This window comes from Hemitrygon akajei, chromosome 5 (genome assembly GCF_048418815.1).
Source record: "Hemitrygon akajei chromosome 5, sHemAka1.3, whole genome shotgun sequence".
Taxonomy (NCBI): Eukaryota; Metazoa; Chordata; class Chondrichthyes; order Myliobatiformes; family Dasyatidae; genus Hemitrygon; species Hemitrygon akajei.
Window position 1 is genome coordinate 85,246,203 of NC_133128.1, and position 17,547 is coordinate 85,263,749.

Here is a 17,547-nt window from a genome sequence, read left to right on the forward strand (position 1 = left end):
TGTGCCTTGTATTGTTTACTCAGACATCAGCTGAACTGTGTTTCATTGCTAGAATGAAAATTACACTTCCTAATTATTGTTACAAGAAAGAAAGAATCAAATCATTACTGAATATTGCTCAGAGTTAGGCTTCAGAACGGAATTCCGATTTTGCCAGAACCAAGCTGGCTTATGAATGCATTGGATGTCGACCTAGAAATAGTGTTCATACAATGAGGCCCTCTGTTGATCGGGGTCAGCTGTCTACGTGATATGCTAGCCAGGGCAGTATGAAATGCAGAGCAATGGCAGAGACTGAACTATTTAGCACCAGCAGCGTCGCAGGAGTTGCCAGTCAACACTGAACTGAACATAGGAGTACCTTAGGGACTCTAGGCCTGGATTTTTCCTCAGGGTTTAGTCCTGAAGACTTTTTCATGAGTGGGTAGAACCGCAAGGCAGCGGAGGTTTGAGATCAGTTTTCCTTCTCCTAGATGAACTGCCAACCATGGCTGATAAGCCCCATCTGCCTGAAACAACTGGTTTTAAGACACCAGTAAAGAGCCTTTGCTGCTTCTCCTGTGAGTAGAAACAGTTCCACTGAGCTCAGTAGCTAAGACACAATTGAAAGCCAGGAGCTGGGCTTTGTTGTCAGAGGCTATTTGAGGCGAACACCATTAAAAGGCAGTGGTAGTTTATCTCCACTACCACCCTCAGTTATAACACTTTTAAGGAATCATTCATATAGCATGTTTACTTAAATAGCCAATGCGAAATCATAAGGAGTCACAGTCAAATCTTATGCATCATGTCCGAATGATGTAACAAAATAATTATGTAGTAATAGTTGAGCTCAGTAACAAGTCTAAAGCATAGAGCTCTAGCATATAGAAACATTCTAAAGATATTCAAATTTTTAAAAAACTAATTCATAGATTTTTAATGTTTTAGTTAAACTATGTCCACATAAAAGGTAGATTTACAAAGCATTACTCACCCCAAATGGTTCACCAATAGACACCAAGATTCTGTAAAATCAAAGAGTTAATCACTGGCGATAAAAATACAAGTATTGTGACAAAATTATTGAAGTATTCAGACAGTTCTAAAAATACAAATATTGAAAAGAGGGCACAGGAAAATGACATTTATACCAAGCCATTTAAAAAAGGTATACTAAGTGTCATCGACTTTGCACAGCTGGAACTTTGCAGTTCTCTAAATATAAATGCCAACATTCTATTAGACTTTTACTTAAATCTGTAAAAAGCTGTGACATTTAGAGTTCTATGTACAAGGACCCTAAACCTGTTTGGACTGCTACAGGTTGTAGCCACGTACAGCACATATAAAACAGAAGGGCAAACAGGATATAGAACAGTACAACACTGTACTTTGACCCATGGTGTTGTGCAGACCTTTTAACCAACTCTAATGCTTCTCTCCTGCACAGCCCTCCAATATTCTTTCATCCATGTACCTATCTGAGAGTATCTTAAATCAGTGGTCCCCAACCTCCGGGTCGCGGACCGATACCAGGCCGCAAAGCATGCAGGGTGCAGCAGTAGCTGGAACATCTTTAAGAAAAAAGCCGAAATAGACAAGCTAATTTATTAGGTGCCGCCTGGCACGTAAACGTCGGCCCACATCAGAGGTGATTACCACTGAACCCCTGCATGCTTCACGGCCCGGAGGTTGGGGACCATTGTCTTAAATGTACCTAATGTATCAGCTTCTACCACCATACACTCACCACTCTGTGCATCTTCCACTGACATTCCCCTATACCTTCCTCCAATTACCTTAAACTTATGCACAGTACTGTATTTGTCAATGTGGAGAGGAGATCAAGTTTGTAAATCTGGCTAGAGCAAAGGCCCTATCAGAATCAGGTTTATCATAACTCACATACATCATGAAGGCAGCAGTACAGTGCAATGCATAATATTACTACAGTACTATGCAAAAGTCTTAGCCATGCTAGCTACATACTGTATATGTGCCTAGGACTTTTGCACAGTACTGTATTGGTTGTCTCCGCCCTGACAAAAAGGTGCTGGCTGTCCACTCTATCTTTGCCTCTTATCATCTTACACACCTTCATCAAGTCACCTCTCATACTCATTCGCTATGAAAATAAACACTCTAGCTTGCTCAACCTTTCCTCATAAGACATGCTCTCAAATCCAAGCAGCATTCTGATAAATCTCTGCACCCTTTCTAAATCTTCCACATGCTTCCTAAAATGAGGTGACCAAAACTGAACACAAGTGTGATCGAACCAGAGTTTTATAGAGCAGCAACATTATATTGTGACTCTTAAACTAAATCCCCGACTATCAAATGCCTGCTTAATCACCCTATCAACTTGTATGACAACTTTGAGGGATCTATAGACATGGATTACAAGACCTCCCTATTCCTTCATACTGCTAAGAATCCTATCATTAACCCTGTACTCTGTTTTTATGTTTGACCTTCCAAAGTGCATCACTTCACTTTTCCAAATCAAACTCAATCTACCACTTCTCAACCCTGCTCTGCACCCTATCAATGTCCCATTGTAACCTACAACAGCCTTCAACACTATTGACAACACTACCATCCTTCGTGTTTGATAACTGATCCTTCCATTTCTTCATCGAAGTCACTTCAGGGGTCCCAGAACAGATCCTCCAGGTAGAATATGCTTGTGCTGTTACCGCCCTTCTCTAGGCTAGCCAATTCTGAATCCACAAGGACAAGTTTCCATGGATTTCATGCCTCCAGGCCTTCTGAATGAACCCGCCATGGAAGCCTTGTCAGATGTTTACTAGAATCCATATACACCATATCATCTGCCTATCTTCATCAATTTGTGTTGTCACTTCCTCAAAGAATTCAATTAGGCTTGTGAAACATTGCCCACCCCTTACCAAGCCATGCTGACTATTCTTAATCAACCTATACTTCTCCGTGAGCTCTTAAATCCTGTCTCTAGTAATCTTCTTCAATACTTTGTTCACCACTGACATAAGACTCAGTGGTCTATAATTCCCAGGATTATCCCTATTATCTTTTTTGAACAAAGGAATAATATTTGCCACCCTGCATTCTTCGTATACTAATCCTGTGGCCAGTGAAGACACAAAGATCATTGCAAAAGGCATAGCAATCTCTTCCCTTGGGGTAACCTGGGGTATATGCTGTCTTCCCCTGGGGGTCTCATCTATCATAATCTTTCTCAAAAGTTCCAGCACGTCCTCTTTCTAACATCAACAAATTCCAGCATATTAGCCTGTTCTATGCTGTCGTCACATTTATCAAGATCCTTCCTACTGGTGAATACCAAAGCAAAGCACCTCTCCTACCTCCTCCGACTTCAGGCATGTTTCTTCTTCTATCCCTGATTGGTCCTACCCTCACTCTAGTCATCTTTTTGTGCTTCATATACATAAGAATGCCTTGGGGTTTGCTTAATCTGAATTGCCTTCTCATGTCCCCTTCTTGCTCTGCCAAGTCCCTTCTTAAGGTTTTTCCTGCCTGCGTTACAACTCTCTGTAGCCCTGCCTGATCCTTGCTTCCTAAACTTCAGGTATGCTTCTTTCTTCCTCTTAACTAGATGTACCACATCTCTTGTCAACCATGGTTCCTTCACCCTACCCTTCCCTGCCTCAATGGGACAAAGCTATACAGAATCCCATGTAGCCTTCACATTTTCCTTGTGCATTTGCCTGAGTACACCTTGTCTGAATTCACACTCACAAGTTCTTGCCTAATAGAACCATAACTCACCCTGCCCCAATTAGATATTTTTCCATATTGTCTGCTGCTATCCCTGCCCAAGGCTATGGTAGAGGTCACTGAGTTGTGGTCACTGCGTCCAAACTGCAGGTTCACTGCTTACTACTAGATCCAGTATGGCCTCTCTAGTCAGCCTGTCCACATATTATGTCAGGAATCCTTCCTGGACACACCTAACAAATCCTGTCCCATCTAAACCTTTCACACTAAGGAGGTGCCAATCAATATTAGGGAAGTTGAAGTCACTCATGACCACAACTCATTCATTTATGTACCATTCCAAATTCTGCCTCCTGATCTGCTTCTCAGTGTCCAAGAATTTCAAGAAATGTTTATGAAGCCAATTTATAACATAGGATTAGGGAAAGGGCTAGATGTAGATTTTGGTATGAAAGTGAGCAGGAATTGATTCACGTTAGGAAAATAGGACAGATAAGCATGTAGGATGGAGAAAATCCCTTCTGAGAGACAATGTGCAGGAGTGACAAAACCTTGTAATCAAATGTACTTCCTCACCAACAATCTATGTTCATTTTGGCTTTTGCTATCATCGTTCAACTCCAAACCGTACTGCAGCCCTGATCCAAGAGTGACTCTCGTTGACAGTAAGCCAGCATTGGGGTATCAAAAGGGGAAAAAAATAACTTCTATAAGAGCCATTTCTTGCACAAAAGACAATTCTAGTTCTGAGAAGACGATCATCACAGCCTCAAGACAGGTTCCTAGACCCAACCACCTTCAGCTGCTTCATCAATAATCTTCATTTCATTATAGGTCAGAAGTGGCAAATTTTGTTGATATTAGCAAAATATTCCATTCCACTTGCAACTCCTCAGTAAAGGAAGCAGCCACTGCTTTCAGGTAACAAGACCTAAACAACAATCAGTCATGGGCTAGAAAGTGCCAAGTAATAGCCATCTCAAACAAGAGTGTCTAAACACCTAACCTTGACAATGAATGTCATTAGCATTACTAAATCCTTCGCCATTGATATCCGGGATGGAGGACACCACTGACCAGCAACTTAATTATTGCAGCTCTATAGATGGTGTACTATTAAGAGTAGTTCAGAAGCTGGGTTTTCTGTAGTGAGTAACTCATCTCCTGATACTCTTAGACATTGCCACCATCCAGTAAGAGCATAATTTGGAGAATAGAATATCCTCCACTTGCTCAAAAACTCTCAAGAAAGTTAACACTATTAAATAGAAAGTAGTCCACTTGATGGGCACTCCAAGCACCTCACTAAACTTTCATTCCCTCTGTCACAACATATCCTACAATGGTTGCAATGTATTCAATCTGCAAAATGAATTGCAGTGACAGCATTTCCCAATCTTGCAACGTCAGCTATCAAAAAGGACGAGGCAGCAACATGATGCAACACTACCATCTGTGCAATCCCCCCTCATCCTTTTTCTTCTCTGTAACAGCCCATCACCTCCCTTGGGTTCCCCTCCTTCTTCCCTTTTCTCCCAAGGTCCACTTTCCTCCCTTAGTAGATCCCTTCTTCTTCAGCCCTTTACCTCCACCTATCACCTCCCAGCTTCTTACTTCATCCCCCTTCCCCGGCCTTACCTTTCACCTGCCAGCTTGTACTCTTGCCCCTCTACCAACTTATTATTCTGGCCACTTACCCCTTTTCTTTCCAATTCTGATGAAGGGTCTGGGCCCAAATCATCATCTATTTATTCCCCTCCACAGATGCTACCCGACTTGCTAAGTTCCTCTATCATTTTGTGTGTGTTGCTCAAGATTTCCAGCATCTGCAAAATCATGTGCTTTGTGTTCCCACTTCAGCACTTCTGTGCTTACCCTCTTCGTAGAATAGGGAGAAATTTATTTGGACCCCATTCTAATATTCTAGGGTCATCTATCCATTTCTCCATACCTCTTCCGAAATTAAGTGGCCAAAATATATATTCAGCAAAATATGTTGATTAGTCACTGTCAAGTCTTAGGTAGTCTTAGCCATTTTATTCCCATCACTCAAGTTCTTCTGGTTTTGTCACCTAATACTCTCTTCTGCTTCAGCTGTTTCATAAAACATAATGATATGCTGCAGTCTGCATTGAGACAACATCAGAGTTATGCAGTAGGTTTCTCCTGGGCTGCTAAAAATTGGACAGAGTCAAGGGGAGAGGAGATAGGAGTTAGAAAAGGAATAGGTAGGGGGAGGATATTATTGCTGAGTCACAGATTTAAAAGGTGTAGAGAAGCAACAGCATTTATTACAGGGATGCAACAACAGCAATGGCATTTGCAGAACAGAGAAGGCAATGAAAGGACTGTGGCCCAGTAGCATTTGTACTTACTTCACCTCAAAGTGAAATATTCATGTAAAGCAATACTTTGTTTGAGAGAATGAGAGGGTTAAAGAAACAATAATAGGTTGAAAAAATACACGGCAACACACACAAAATGCTGGAGGAACTCTGTTGGTCAGGCAGCATCTATAAACAAAGAAATAAACAGTTCAGCATTTTGGTCTGGGACCTTCAATTGGACTAGAAAGGAAGGAGGTGTACAAATTGGCAGGTGACAGGTGAGACCAGTTGATGGGGATGGGTTTGGATGGGGGAAAGGGGATGATGTGAGAAGTTAAGAAATGATGTTGCAAAGGTAAGTAAGTAATTAGATTGAAATAAAGAACAAAAAAAAACAATCAAAATTTTGGGAACATCCTATGAATCTCCAAGCATTCCAAAGATGATAGAAAAGTAAATCTAAGCACATTTTTGATGTGTGGATGAACTGGGGCAATGATATTGGTGGATCTCATTTAATCTTGACTTATTGTCAGTGTAAAAGACAGAAAGGATACTAAATTCCTAAAATGCTCTTGTGACTCTCTTCATAGAAGAGGAAACATATACCAGCGTTATAGCTAAGGTAAACAAGTGTGAAATGTTAAACGGATAAAGATGAAAGGGTTTCTCATCTTTTAAAATAGATGAAATACATTCTAAACTGCTAAAAGAAACAATGACAGAAACAACAGTAGTTCAAGGTTGCAAAGTTTCCATCCTGGCTACAGAAATGGTGTCAGAACTAAAATGAACCAGCATGGTCAGAGATAAACTGAACTTAGATAATGGCACTCTTGTTTGCCCACTGTGCTGAATTCACATTGTAAGTAGCCATTCATTTGAATAGGTTGCTTATAGTATATTGATTTAAAAAATTGCATTGGCATCTCAGCTAGCTGATTCATTATAGGTCTCCTGGTTCTCCACTTTGAACACTGAAAGACAACTGCAGTCTGATTACAGGAAACTGATGCGAATCTCTGACCCTTGCTGGCATTTTGCAGCTAGCAACTTCCCATGTTTCAGTACGAAGAGGCTGCCGGCAAGCGTTGGCGTTGCCTAGACAGGAACAAGTGGTGAGTAGCCACTCACTGCTGAGGTGCAAGGCTCGTGCTTGCAACCTATCCAGCATAGTGAGGGCTCCATGTGTTGACAGGTCATGGGTCACCTGTTGGATGTGATGAAAGCTACTTTCAGATTGTTATCGTTGAGAAATCTTTGTGCTGTGGAGAGATGTACAATCACACAAAAAGAAGGTAGGTCAGTGGTTTCCATACTTGTGGTAAATGGCAGCATGCTGAGACGCAGTGGCTTCTACAGGGTCAACCAAATGTGTTATTGCATTTTTAAATATATTTTTTTTACAATTGCAAGATTCTGTTGGACATGAAGAACTTAAAGTACTGCAGGTCTGTCCCATCAGCAATGTTGCCTGTTGGTGGTAAAACTGAAGGAGCTGGACTTGGTGCAGACCAGACCATGATGCTGCCTGTAAGTGAGGCGTGCAGTCTAAAAGCCAGTGATTGCCTTAGTCAATTTTCTTGTGGTGGCAGGACCTTATTGTACATTGGTGGTGTGGAAATTCAGCCGTTACAAGTGGTTGCAGTCACCATGCTAGACGGGATATGGCTGAGCCATGAATCTCAGCACTGAGCAACAGTACTGTTTGCCCCACCTTGTTCAGTACCAGTTTTCACAGGCAGCTTCTTCATACCAAGCCACTGTGGAAGTGTGAGAGGAGGGGGGGATAGCAGCAGAGAAGGCAGGATTTCACACCAAGTTCCCAACACAATGTTGTCAGTAACACAACTATATATTGTACACAGTGACCACCTTCACTAGTGCGCTCTTCCCTGAAAATACATCTTAAACACCAAGCCAGATACCAGTCAAAATGGGTGTTTTTCTTTATCTTACTTCATGTAATTTTTAGCAATCGGTGCCACTTAACTAAATTTTAGAATAATCAATCTATTTGAAGTTAACTAAAAGGCCATCAGACATCAGGCTCTACTGCCTGAGGCCAGATTTACTGCACAAAGCCACTTCATTTCAATGGGTCTGTCCTGGTGCGTGCAATGACCTACACACACCACCCACAACACACTGCAGCCCTGAACCCCACACCTCAGTGCTGACAGTCACAAAATCCACATCTTCAGAAGAAGCAAGGAAGAGCACATTCCTATAGCCTTGATATTCTTACAGAATTTAGTTTCAAAAAGGGTAAACTAGCAGACTGCAACAAAGTCTTTTGAACCCTTTAAAGGGCTTCTGCAAAAAGGAGCAAAGCAAAATAGAATCTATTGTACTCCTCAATTTATCCCTGGAACTTTTCAGAACTAATCCCAGTTTATTTCTCGAAATTTAATCTGTTAATGGAATAATCTATTTAAAAAAAGGGGGGCATTCTCAATATAATATAAAAGCTGACAGGTGATAGGTGAGATCAGGTGAGGGGGAGGGTGGGTGGGTGGAGGAGGGAAGATGAAGTAAAAAGCTGGGAGGTGATAAGTGGAAGAGGCAAAGGGTTGAACATAGGAGAGGATAGTGGACCACAGAAGAAAGGAAAGGTGGTGTGGAACCAGATGGGCAGGCGAGAAGAAGAGAAGGGGAGAGAGGGGAATTTGAAAGGGAAATAGTAAACGAGAGTCGAGGGAAGGGGTAGTGATTACTCAAAGTTAGAGAAATTGATGTTCATACCATCAGGTTGGAGACTACCCAGATGGAATATGAGGTGTTGGTCCTCCAACTGAGTTTGGCCTCATCATGGCCATAGAGGAGGCCATGTTCTGACAATTCAGAATAGGAATGGAAGGTTGAATTAAAATGCAAAACACGAGATTCTGCCTTTTGTGGCGGACAGAGTGAAGCTTCTCGAAGAAGTGGTCCTCCAATCTGTGTTGCGTCTCACCAATGTAGGGGAAGCTGTACAGAGAGCATCAGATAAAATAGATGATCCCAACAAGTGTCACTTCACCTGAACAGAATGTTTGGTGAGGGAGAAGTTGTGGAGCAGACGTAGCATTTGTCACGCTTGCCGGGATATGTGCCACAAGGGAGATCACTGAGGAGGGACAAGTGGACAAGGGAGTCACTTTGAGAATGTTCTCTATGGAAAGCAGGGGCAGGGGCAGAATGTGTGCTTGGTGCTGGGATCCTGTTAGAGATGACAAAGGTTATGGAGAATGATGTGCTGGATATGGAAGATCATTGGATGGTAGATAAGGACATCACATCCTGTTGTGATGGCAGGAGGATGGGATAAAGGAAGAAGTATGGAAAATAGAGGAGATATGGTAAAAGTAGCATTGACAACGGTGGTAAGGAATACCTGTCCTTTGTAAAAAGATAACAGTTCAGATGTTCTAGAATGGAAAGCTTCATCCTGAGAACAGATGTGCTGGGGATAGAGGAACTGAGATAAGGGAATAAAAATTTTTTACAAGTGATTCAGTGGGAAGAGGTATAGTTAAGATAGCTGTAAGAGTTGGTAGGTTTGTAAAAGATCTCTGTAAATGTTCTTTCTCCAGAGATGATAAACAGTGATTGAGAAAGGGTAGAGAGGAGTCAGAGACTGACAAAGTAAATTTGAGGGTAGGATGGAAGTTGGAGGCAAAGTTGATGAAATTGACAATTGGGTGCAGGAAGCAACATCTACGCAGTAATCAATGTCGAGGTGAAAGAATAGGGGAATATAACTAGAGTAGGCTTGAAACACGGACTGTTCTATGTAACTGACAAAAAGGCAGAAATAACTAGAGCCCATGGGTCCATGGCTACAACTTTGGTTTGGAGAATGTGGGAGGAACTGAAAAGAGAAATTGTTTAGATGGCAATGAAAAGACAGGTATAGCATCTCCACCACATTACTGGATCAGAAACAAAGACAATGCAAGCTGCAACTCATATTACACAACTTGAAAACTCCAAATATCCTCACCGTGTTCTTGGGGTCATTTTTGTGGGGGACAGCAATCCGTCAGATTTATATGGACTCTTCAGTGGAGAGACATAAATGTTGTTCCCACCAGGTACACGCAATGGAGAAGTTGGAAAACCAAATGAACTTCGAGGAACATGAGGAATTGGGGAGAGCGTTGGTGGCTATTTGAAAGAGATATTTAAAAAAAACAAGCAGCCAAAATAAATTAGAACAATTAATGAAACAAAGAGCAAGATTTGCTTTGGTAATGAAACAAGCATATGATAAGGAACTATTTCCCTCTTTGAGATACCCGACAAAAATGAAAGTTTTTCCTCCTAATTCTTCCCCACATACTTTCTTTGACCCAAAAGTTGCGTTGGATTTTGTCCAGGCTATACCTGTCACCACCACTGACGCTACTAATGAATGAACTATCTGAAAAGCTGTTTGATTATCTGTATATTACTTACATTTTGAAAAGAAGATATATGAAGGCTATTTGGATATTTCATTGACAGATTAATAAAAGAAGATAAGAAAACCTGCTCATCATTACATCCTGTTGGATTTTTTTTTGGAAAGAAGATTTACAGTTCAAGTTTGACTGTTTAAATGGTTAATTACATATTTGACTGAGAAAAGAGGATAAAAGGATTTGTTCCTTTTATCTAATATTTGGTTTGATTTTTTGTTGTTGTTTCTTAACTTACTAACTGGTAGTTTGTTTTCTTACCAATAGGGTTTCTTTTTATATATATATCTGGGAGGGTTTAGTTACTATGATATTATTACTTAATATTTTTGTAAATTTAGTTTGGTTAAATATACTATTAACCTTTTTTATTTGTTTTATTATAACGTCCTATAACCAAATTTAAAGTTTTCTTAGGGATTTAAAGCTAAACTTAAGATGGCACTGGTTTCTCTCTCTATGAGATATTATTTTGGTTCTTCTTTTGTTTAATACATGATGGAATATAAATACTCTCCTTTGTTGAGATGTTACTGTCTTTCTTGCAAGGTCATTTTTTTTGGTGTACTGGATGGGAGGAGGGAGAGACGAGACTGACAGAGCGGCCTATGGCTTCGCATCTATCTTAGTTCACTTGCCTTTTTTTCAGGCTTTTGGGAGGGTGGGTGGGTTTAGAGTTAGGAGATTTTTCCCATTGGGTGGTTCTGGAGCATGCATGTTTTCTATATGGCTGTATTCTTCATCACCGCCATCTTTGATAATCCCGTATTGGTATGTGTTCTGCACATGTATAAAGTATATTGGAATAAAATTATAGTATGGCAGTTAAACGGATTAATGTAATAAGTTGGGATGTATGTGGTTGGAATCATCCTATTAAACGAAACAAGACTTTTAAAATTATTAATCGATTCCAACCTGATATAATTTTTGCTCAGTAGACGCATATCAGGGCGGGAGATCAAAATAGATTTTTTCGCTGGTGGAATGGAATACAGCTCCATGCTCCTTCTCAGAGCAAATCAAGGGGGTGTCTATCTTTATTAAATCTAATATATTTACTCGAGGATATTGAATCAGATTCTAATGGTAGATTTTTAATTGTTAAAGGAGTGATTTGTAATAGAAAGGTTGTTTTGGTTAATTTGTATGGTCCTAATTTAGATGATCCTTTTTAAAAAAAAATATTTGCTTTACTGCCAGATTTAAATGCGTATATGTTGATAATGGGTGGGGATTTTAACTGTTGTTTAAATCCTATGATTGACAAAAGCTCAACTAATCAGCGACTTCCAAATCGTTCTGCATCAGTTATTAACTCCTTTTTTTACCGATTTTGGGTTGATTGAATTATGGAGGCATTTACACCCTGATAACAGAGAATATTCTTTTTTTTTCACGTTTATAAAAAATACTCGAGGATTGATTATATTATAGTTGATGCCCATCTTTTGCCTAACGTTTAAAAACTGTGAATATGACGCTATTGCTATATCTGATTATGCGCCTTTGAGTTTGTCCTTTGAATTTGACAATGTTATTTTCGGCCATCCACCATGGCGCATGTCTCAGACTTTATTGCAAAACTCTGACTTTATCAGTTTTATCGAAAGCCAGATAAAAGATTTTTTTCTTTTTAATGATATAGGAGGTATGTCTAAATTAATTATATGGGATACATTCAAAGCATTTTTACGTGGTCAGATTATTTCTTATTCAGCTAAACTTAAAAAACAGACTAAAGCAGAATTAGATAAAATTTCAAAACAAATTAAAAATTTAGACAATATCTATGCGACTTCCCCTAATATTGACTTATTTAAAAAAAGGGTGGAACTTCAATCACAATATAACCTATTATTACCTCATCCAATTGAAGGTTATCTACTTAAGTTAAAGAGCCAATTTTATATGTTTGGAGATAAAAATAATACACTACTTGCATCTCAATTAAAATTGGCTGGAGCCAAGAGGCAAATTTTGAAAATTCGTAGAAAAGATGGTACTCTGGCTCGGGATTATGAAGAAATTAATAAGATTTTTCAAGATTTTTATACTGAACTTTATAAATCTCAATGTCCAGTAGACTCTTCTGAAATGAATGCTTTTATTTTACAAAAGATTGCTTTTCCTAAAATTTCTGCTGAGGATCAAAAAACTCTTGATGCCCAAATTACTGAATCCAAAATTCATAAAGCTATTTTTTCAATGCAATCTGGTAAGGCCCCGGGACTTGATGGTTATCCTGTAGAATTTTATTAAAAATTTGGAAAATTGTCTCAGCCTGAAACGTCGACAGCACATCTTCCTATAGATGCTGCCTGGCCTGCTGTATTCCACCAGCATTTTGTGTGTGTTGCTTGAATTTCCAGCATCTGCAGATTTCCTCGTCTTCTCCGTATATGTTAGAGATGTTTAAAGATTCTTTTGTGAAAAGTGATTTACCCTCTTCTTTTTATAAAGCTTCTATTTCTTTAATTCTCAAAAAGGATAAAGATCCTACTGATTGTGCCTCATACAGACCTATTTCATTATTGAATGTTGATGCTAAGATTCTCTCAAAGATAATGGCTAATCGGTTGGAGAGTATTTTGGGTAAAATTATTTTTAAAGCTCAAACAGGCTTTATAAAGGGTCGTTATTCTTTCTCAAATGTTCGGAGATTATTTAACATTATATATTCGCCTTCTTCTAAAACTCCACAATGCGTTATATTTTTGGATGCTGAAAAAGCATTTGATCAAGTTGAATGGAAATATTTATTTAATGTTTTAGAAAAATTTGGTTTTGGTATTAATTTTAATAATTGGATTAAAATGATATATACAGCTCCTATTGCAACTGTTGTCACTAATAACTGTAGGTCTCCTTTTTCTCCGCTATCTCTGGGGACAAGACAAGGTTGTCCATTAAGTCCTTTGTTATTTAACTTAATATTAGAACCCCTTACTATTGCTCTTCATGAAGCCAAAAATATTCATGGGATTTTTGTGAATAAGACCATGCACAAGATCTCTCTTTACGCTGATGATTTATTGGTATATATATCTAAGCCTGAAGAAGCTATTCCTGCTTTGCTAAAATTATTTGACAAATTTGGAGACTTTTCATGATATAAAATAAATTTTAGTAAAAGTGAATTACTTCCTTTAAATGAATCTGTCTCTATATATGATAATATTCCTTTTAAAGTTACAGATTCTTTTAGATATTTAGGTGTTATAATTACTAAAAAATATAAGGATCTTTATAAAGTCAATTTTTCTCCTTTAGTGGACTCTATAAAGTATTCCTTTAGTAGATGGAGCCCACTTACATTTTCACTTGTTGGTCGTACTCATGTAGTTAAAATGATGATTTTACCAACATTTTTATATTTATTTCAGAATATTCCTGTTTTTTTGACTAATAAGTTTTTTGATCAGATTGATTCTATTATTCTATCTTTTATTTGGGATAATAAAAGACCAAGAATTGGTAAATGTCATTTGCAAAAGTTGAAAAAGGACAGAGGTCTTGCTTTGCCTAATCTAAGATTGTATAATTGGGCTGTTAATTTGCAGTGTATGTCCTTTTGGTTATATTGGGGTGATAGGAACGATCCGCCAATTTGGGTAGACCTGGAACTGAGAGCTGTGAAACAGTTTTATTTAACTTCGTTATTAGGAGTTACTCTACCTATACAATTAGCTGAAGTTGCTAATTTAAACCTATATCCTGTGGTTAAGCACTCTTTACAAATTTGGCTCCAGTTCTGCAATTTTTTTAATCTTAAAAAATTTAAACTTTGTAGTATAATTTATCGTAATTACTTTTTTAAACCTTCTTGGAGTGATCCAATTTTTTTACTTTGGAAAAATAAAGGTATTAATTCTTTTTTGGATTTATTTAAAGAAGGCAGATTGATGTCTTTTGGACAATTAGTCGATAAGTATTCTCTCTCATATTCACATTTTTACAAAAATATTTAAGTAATTTTCCTTACATATTGGAGGCTGACTTGTTAGATACTTGTTATGAATATGAACCCCTCGATGAAAGGTTCTATTGGAAGAATTTATACTTTATTATTACAATGGGATAAGCATCCTTTACTTAAGATTAAACAGGATTGGGAGAAGGAACTCAATTTGACTTTTATATGGGAGGATTGGACACGGATTCTGAAGCTGGTTAACTCTTCTTCGATCTGTGCTAGTCATTCACTGATTCAATTTAAAATTGTACATCGTTACCATCTGATGAAGGACAGACTTTCTAAAATATTTCCCAATGTTGACAAGTATTGTGATAGATGTAAAACTGAGATAGCTACACTGACACATATGTTCTGGTCATGTTCTATATTAAAACAGTTTTGGAAGTCAGTCTTTACTACAATTTCTAAAGCACTCAGAATCAATTTACAACCTAATAAATTGACTGTGCTTTTTGGAATAATTCCTCAAAATATCCATGATATTTCTGTGTCTGACCAACATGTTATTGTGTTTGTTACATTGATAGCTAGGAGGACCATCTTGTTGAAATGGAAGGATATATCAGCTCCTACTTTGTCACAATGGTTCTCTCAAGTGATGCTGTGTCTTAGCTTGGAGAAAATTAGAAGTCGAACCTTTGAACCTTTGTTTGATTTTGAGAAGAGATGGGGCTCATTTGCTCATTATTATCATTTCAGTTAATTGATAGATTTCCTCCAAGATCTAAATGTAAATTTTTTTGATATATCTTTTTTTCTTATTGGCGGTTTGATGTTTATTTTTAGAAGCTTTTTGTATGACGCATGGCTCCGGGGTTGAACCTCCAATGGGTTTCTTTTTTTTTCCTCACTTTTCTTGCTTAGTAGGGTTTTTTTTATTCACAAAAATTTTCAATCCTTAAGATAATTTCTTCTTTTTTGAGGCATTGTAAGTGTTGTTACTTTGATGTACTTGTACTATTTTTGAATAATAATAATAATAATAATAATAACAACAAAAAGATTTGAAAAGAAAAAAGATAAATTAGAACATGAAACACAGGAAGCAACAATTTGGAGATCTGTAATGACTCAGTCCCATTCATTCCTTTACCCATAAGTCTATACTTTCTCACAAGTCTGTATTACCCACAAGGCATAATGTCTTTTTCATCAACAATGTACATGAAGGTAGATAGTGTGAAGTCTATGTATGTCAATACAATACATATAAAATAACATTAAAGTCATTCTTAAATGGTCATCTAAAATATGTTGCATTATATTTAACAGCTTTGATATATATCTAAAATAAAAACTGTAACTACTAGAAATTGTCAGCAGATCGGATAGCATCTGTGAAAAAGCAGAAAAAGTAGATGTTTCAATATGATAACCTATCATTTATCATTTTCTGATGAAGCATCATTGATATGAAATGTCAGTTATGTTTCATTATCCTTGGATGTCTGAGCTGATGAATATATCCATCATTTTCTGGTTTTATTATGGATTTCAGATATCTGCAGCATTTTCCTTTCTAATGTTCTACTATTGATCTCAAATAAAATATTATCCCAGTCAGTACAGGCTGTAAATGTTTTCTGCTGTCATTTCATTCACTTAAAAATATCAGTAAAGCATTGAAAATGGTTAACTTCTCAGCTGATACAATCTGTATATTTTGTGTAAAACAACACAGTAGAGTTAATTGGACATTGGCCTGAAAAGTTAACTCTTGCTTCTACCTTCATAGACACTGCTAGCCTGATGAGTATTTCTAGCATTTTCTGTTGTTAAAGTATAATATAGTTACTTACACGGGTTGAAGCATATTGTAAAATATTGGTTTTCAGCCTCTGTATGAACACCAGGTTGTAGAAGCCTATGATGGAATCATACTGCCCTTCTTTGATCAACACATGTTTGAAGGTCTAAAGAAGAAAATGTTTTAAAAAACTTTTACCTCAGAGAAAAAGCTTAACTAAACGTGTCACCTTTCAAATGTGTCAGTCTAATCTGCAAGGATAAATACTTGAGGTTAGACTAAAATGTCTCCTGAAAGAAAGAAATTGTTTTGAAACAGGAATCCAATAAAAGACTAAGGTGCTTTATAATGCTAGCTATTCTATTTCTGCTGTGGTCAGGCCAAACTAATAAAAATCTTGCTGAGTCAATCTAGCTATTTGCAGCTCATTCCACAAAGAGTAAGTTTTCCATTGAACTCGAACCAGAATCAGATAAGTACATTAATACATTTTCATATTTTCTTCAGAAAGAACAAATGACCATGACTTTCAGTCAATGCACAATATCATAGAAAATAATAGAGGAGCAATTCTTTTCTGGTTACTAAGTGTACTCAATATATTATCAGTTGCTGGTTGTTTTCACTTCTGTGCATATTTGAAAACCTGCAACTGATAACCTTGCACACACTTAGCGTGAGAAGCAAGTTATTTTCTCCCCTAATGTCTCTCAAGTTATAAACCACCAAACAGATTAAAAGATTAGGTGCAAAGATAGATCAGCAGAGTAATCCATATAAATTTTGAAAACTATGGGTAGATATTTGAGTTTTTCTTCTAACATCTTAGAGAGTGAGGTCATAGGTTCAGAGGTAAGTGCAGTAATTGATTGCTTGTGTTCTTGGAAGTGGAATAACATGCATTTTTAGAATAGTACATATAGAAGTGAAGGGGAAATTCTGGTGATAATTAACGGATGGGTTATTAAAAACTCAGAAATACCTTACAGAATTTCTAAATCAGCTAAAGCTCATAGGAAAGTTTATGCCTCTAGTGGACACCATTCAGCCTCTATGGACTGGATAACTATTATTCTGAATGATCTTTCCATCTTTGTGTTCTAGATCTTTAGACCTTCAGGTTGAGATTGCTCACATACACTTCTGTTTAAATACAACGAGGATTACTGCCTCTAGAAACAGTTCAAACAATGGGTTCCAGACACATCCATCATTATTCATCCCAAGTTTCTTATTACCCCTCTAATCCTTGTACCAATAACTTTAATCTATGCATTCCTCTTTGTCATTTGTAAAGGGGTGAGAGCAGGAATTGGGTGACTGACAAGAGCCAGGCAAATACTGGAACAA

The 17,547-nt window shown here is 37.7% G+C and overlaps 1 protein-coding gene across 1 annotated transcript in view; it reads right to left on the reverse strand.

The window, feature by feature from the left end:
* Window positions 1-17,547, reverse strand: part of rb1 (retinoblastoma 1) — a 307,448-nt gene that overhangs the window by 15,822 nt on the left and 274,079 nt on the right. Inside the window, exons 22-24 of the mRNA XM_073045946.1 lie at window positions 16,250-16,363; window positions 10,015-10,178; window positions 977-1,007 (exon numbers count right to left, since the gene is read on the reverse strand). Coding sequence (XP_072902047.1) covers window positions 977-1,007; window positions 10,015-10,178; window positions 16,250-16,363 — 309 coding nt within the window. The remainder of the gene's footprint in view (window positions 1-976; window positions 1,008-10,014; window positions 10,179-16,249; window positions 16,364-17,547) is intronic.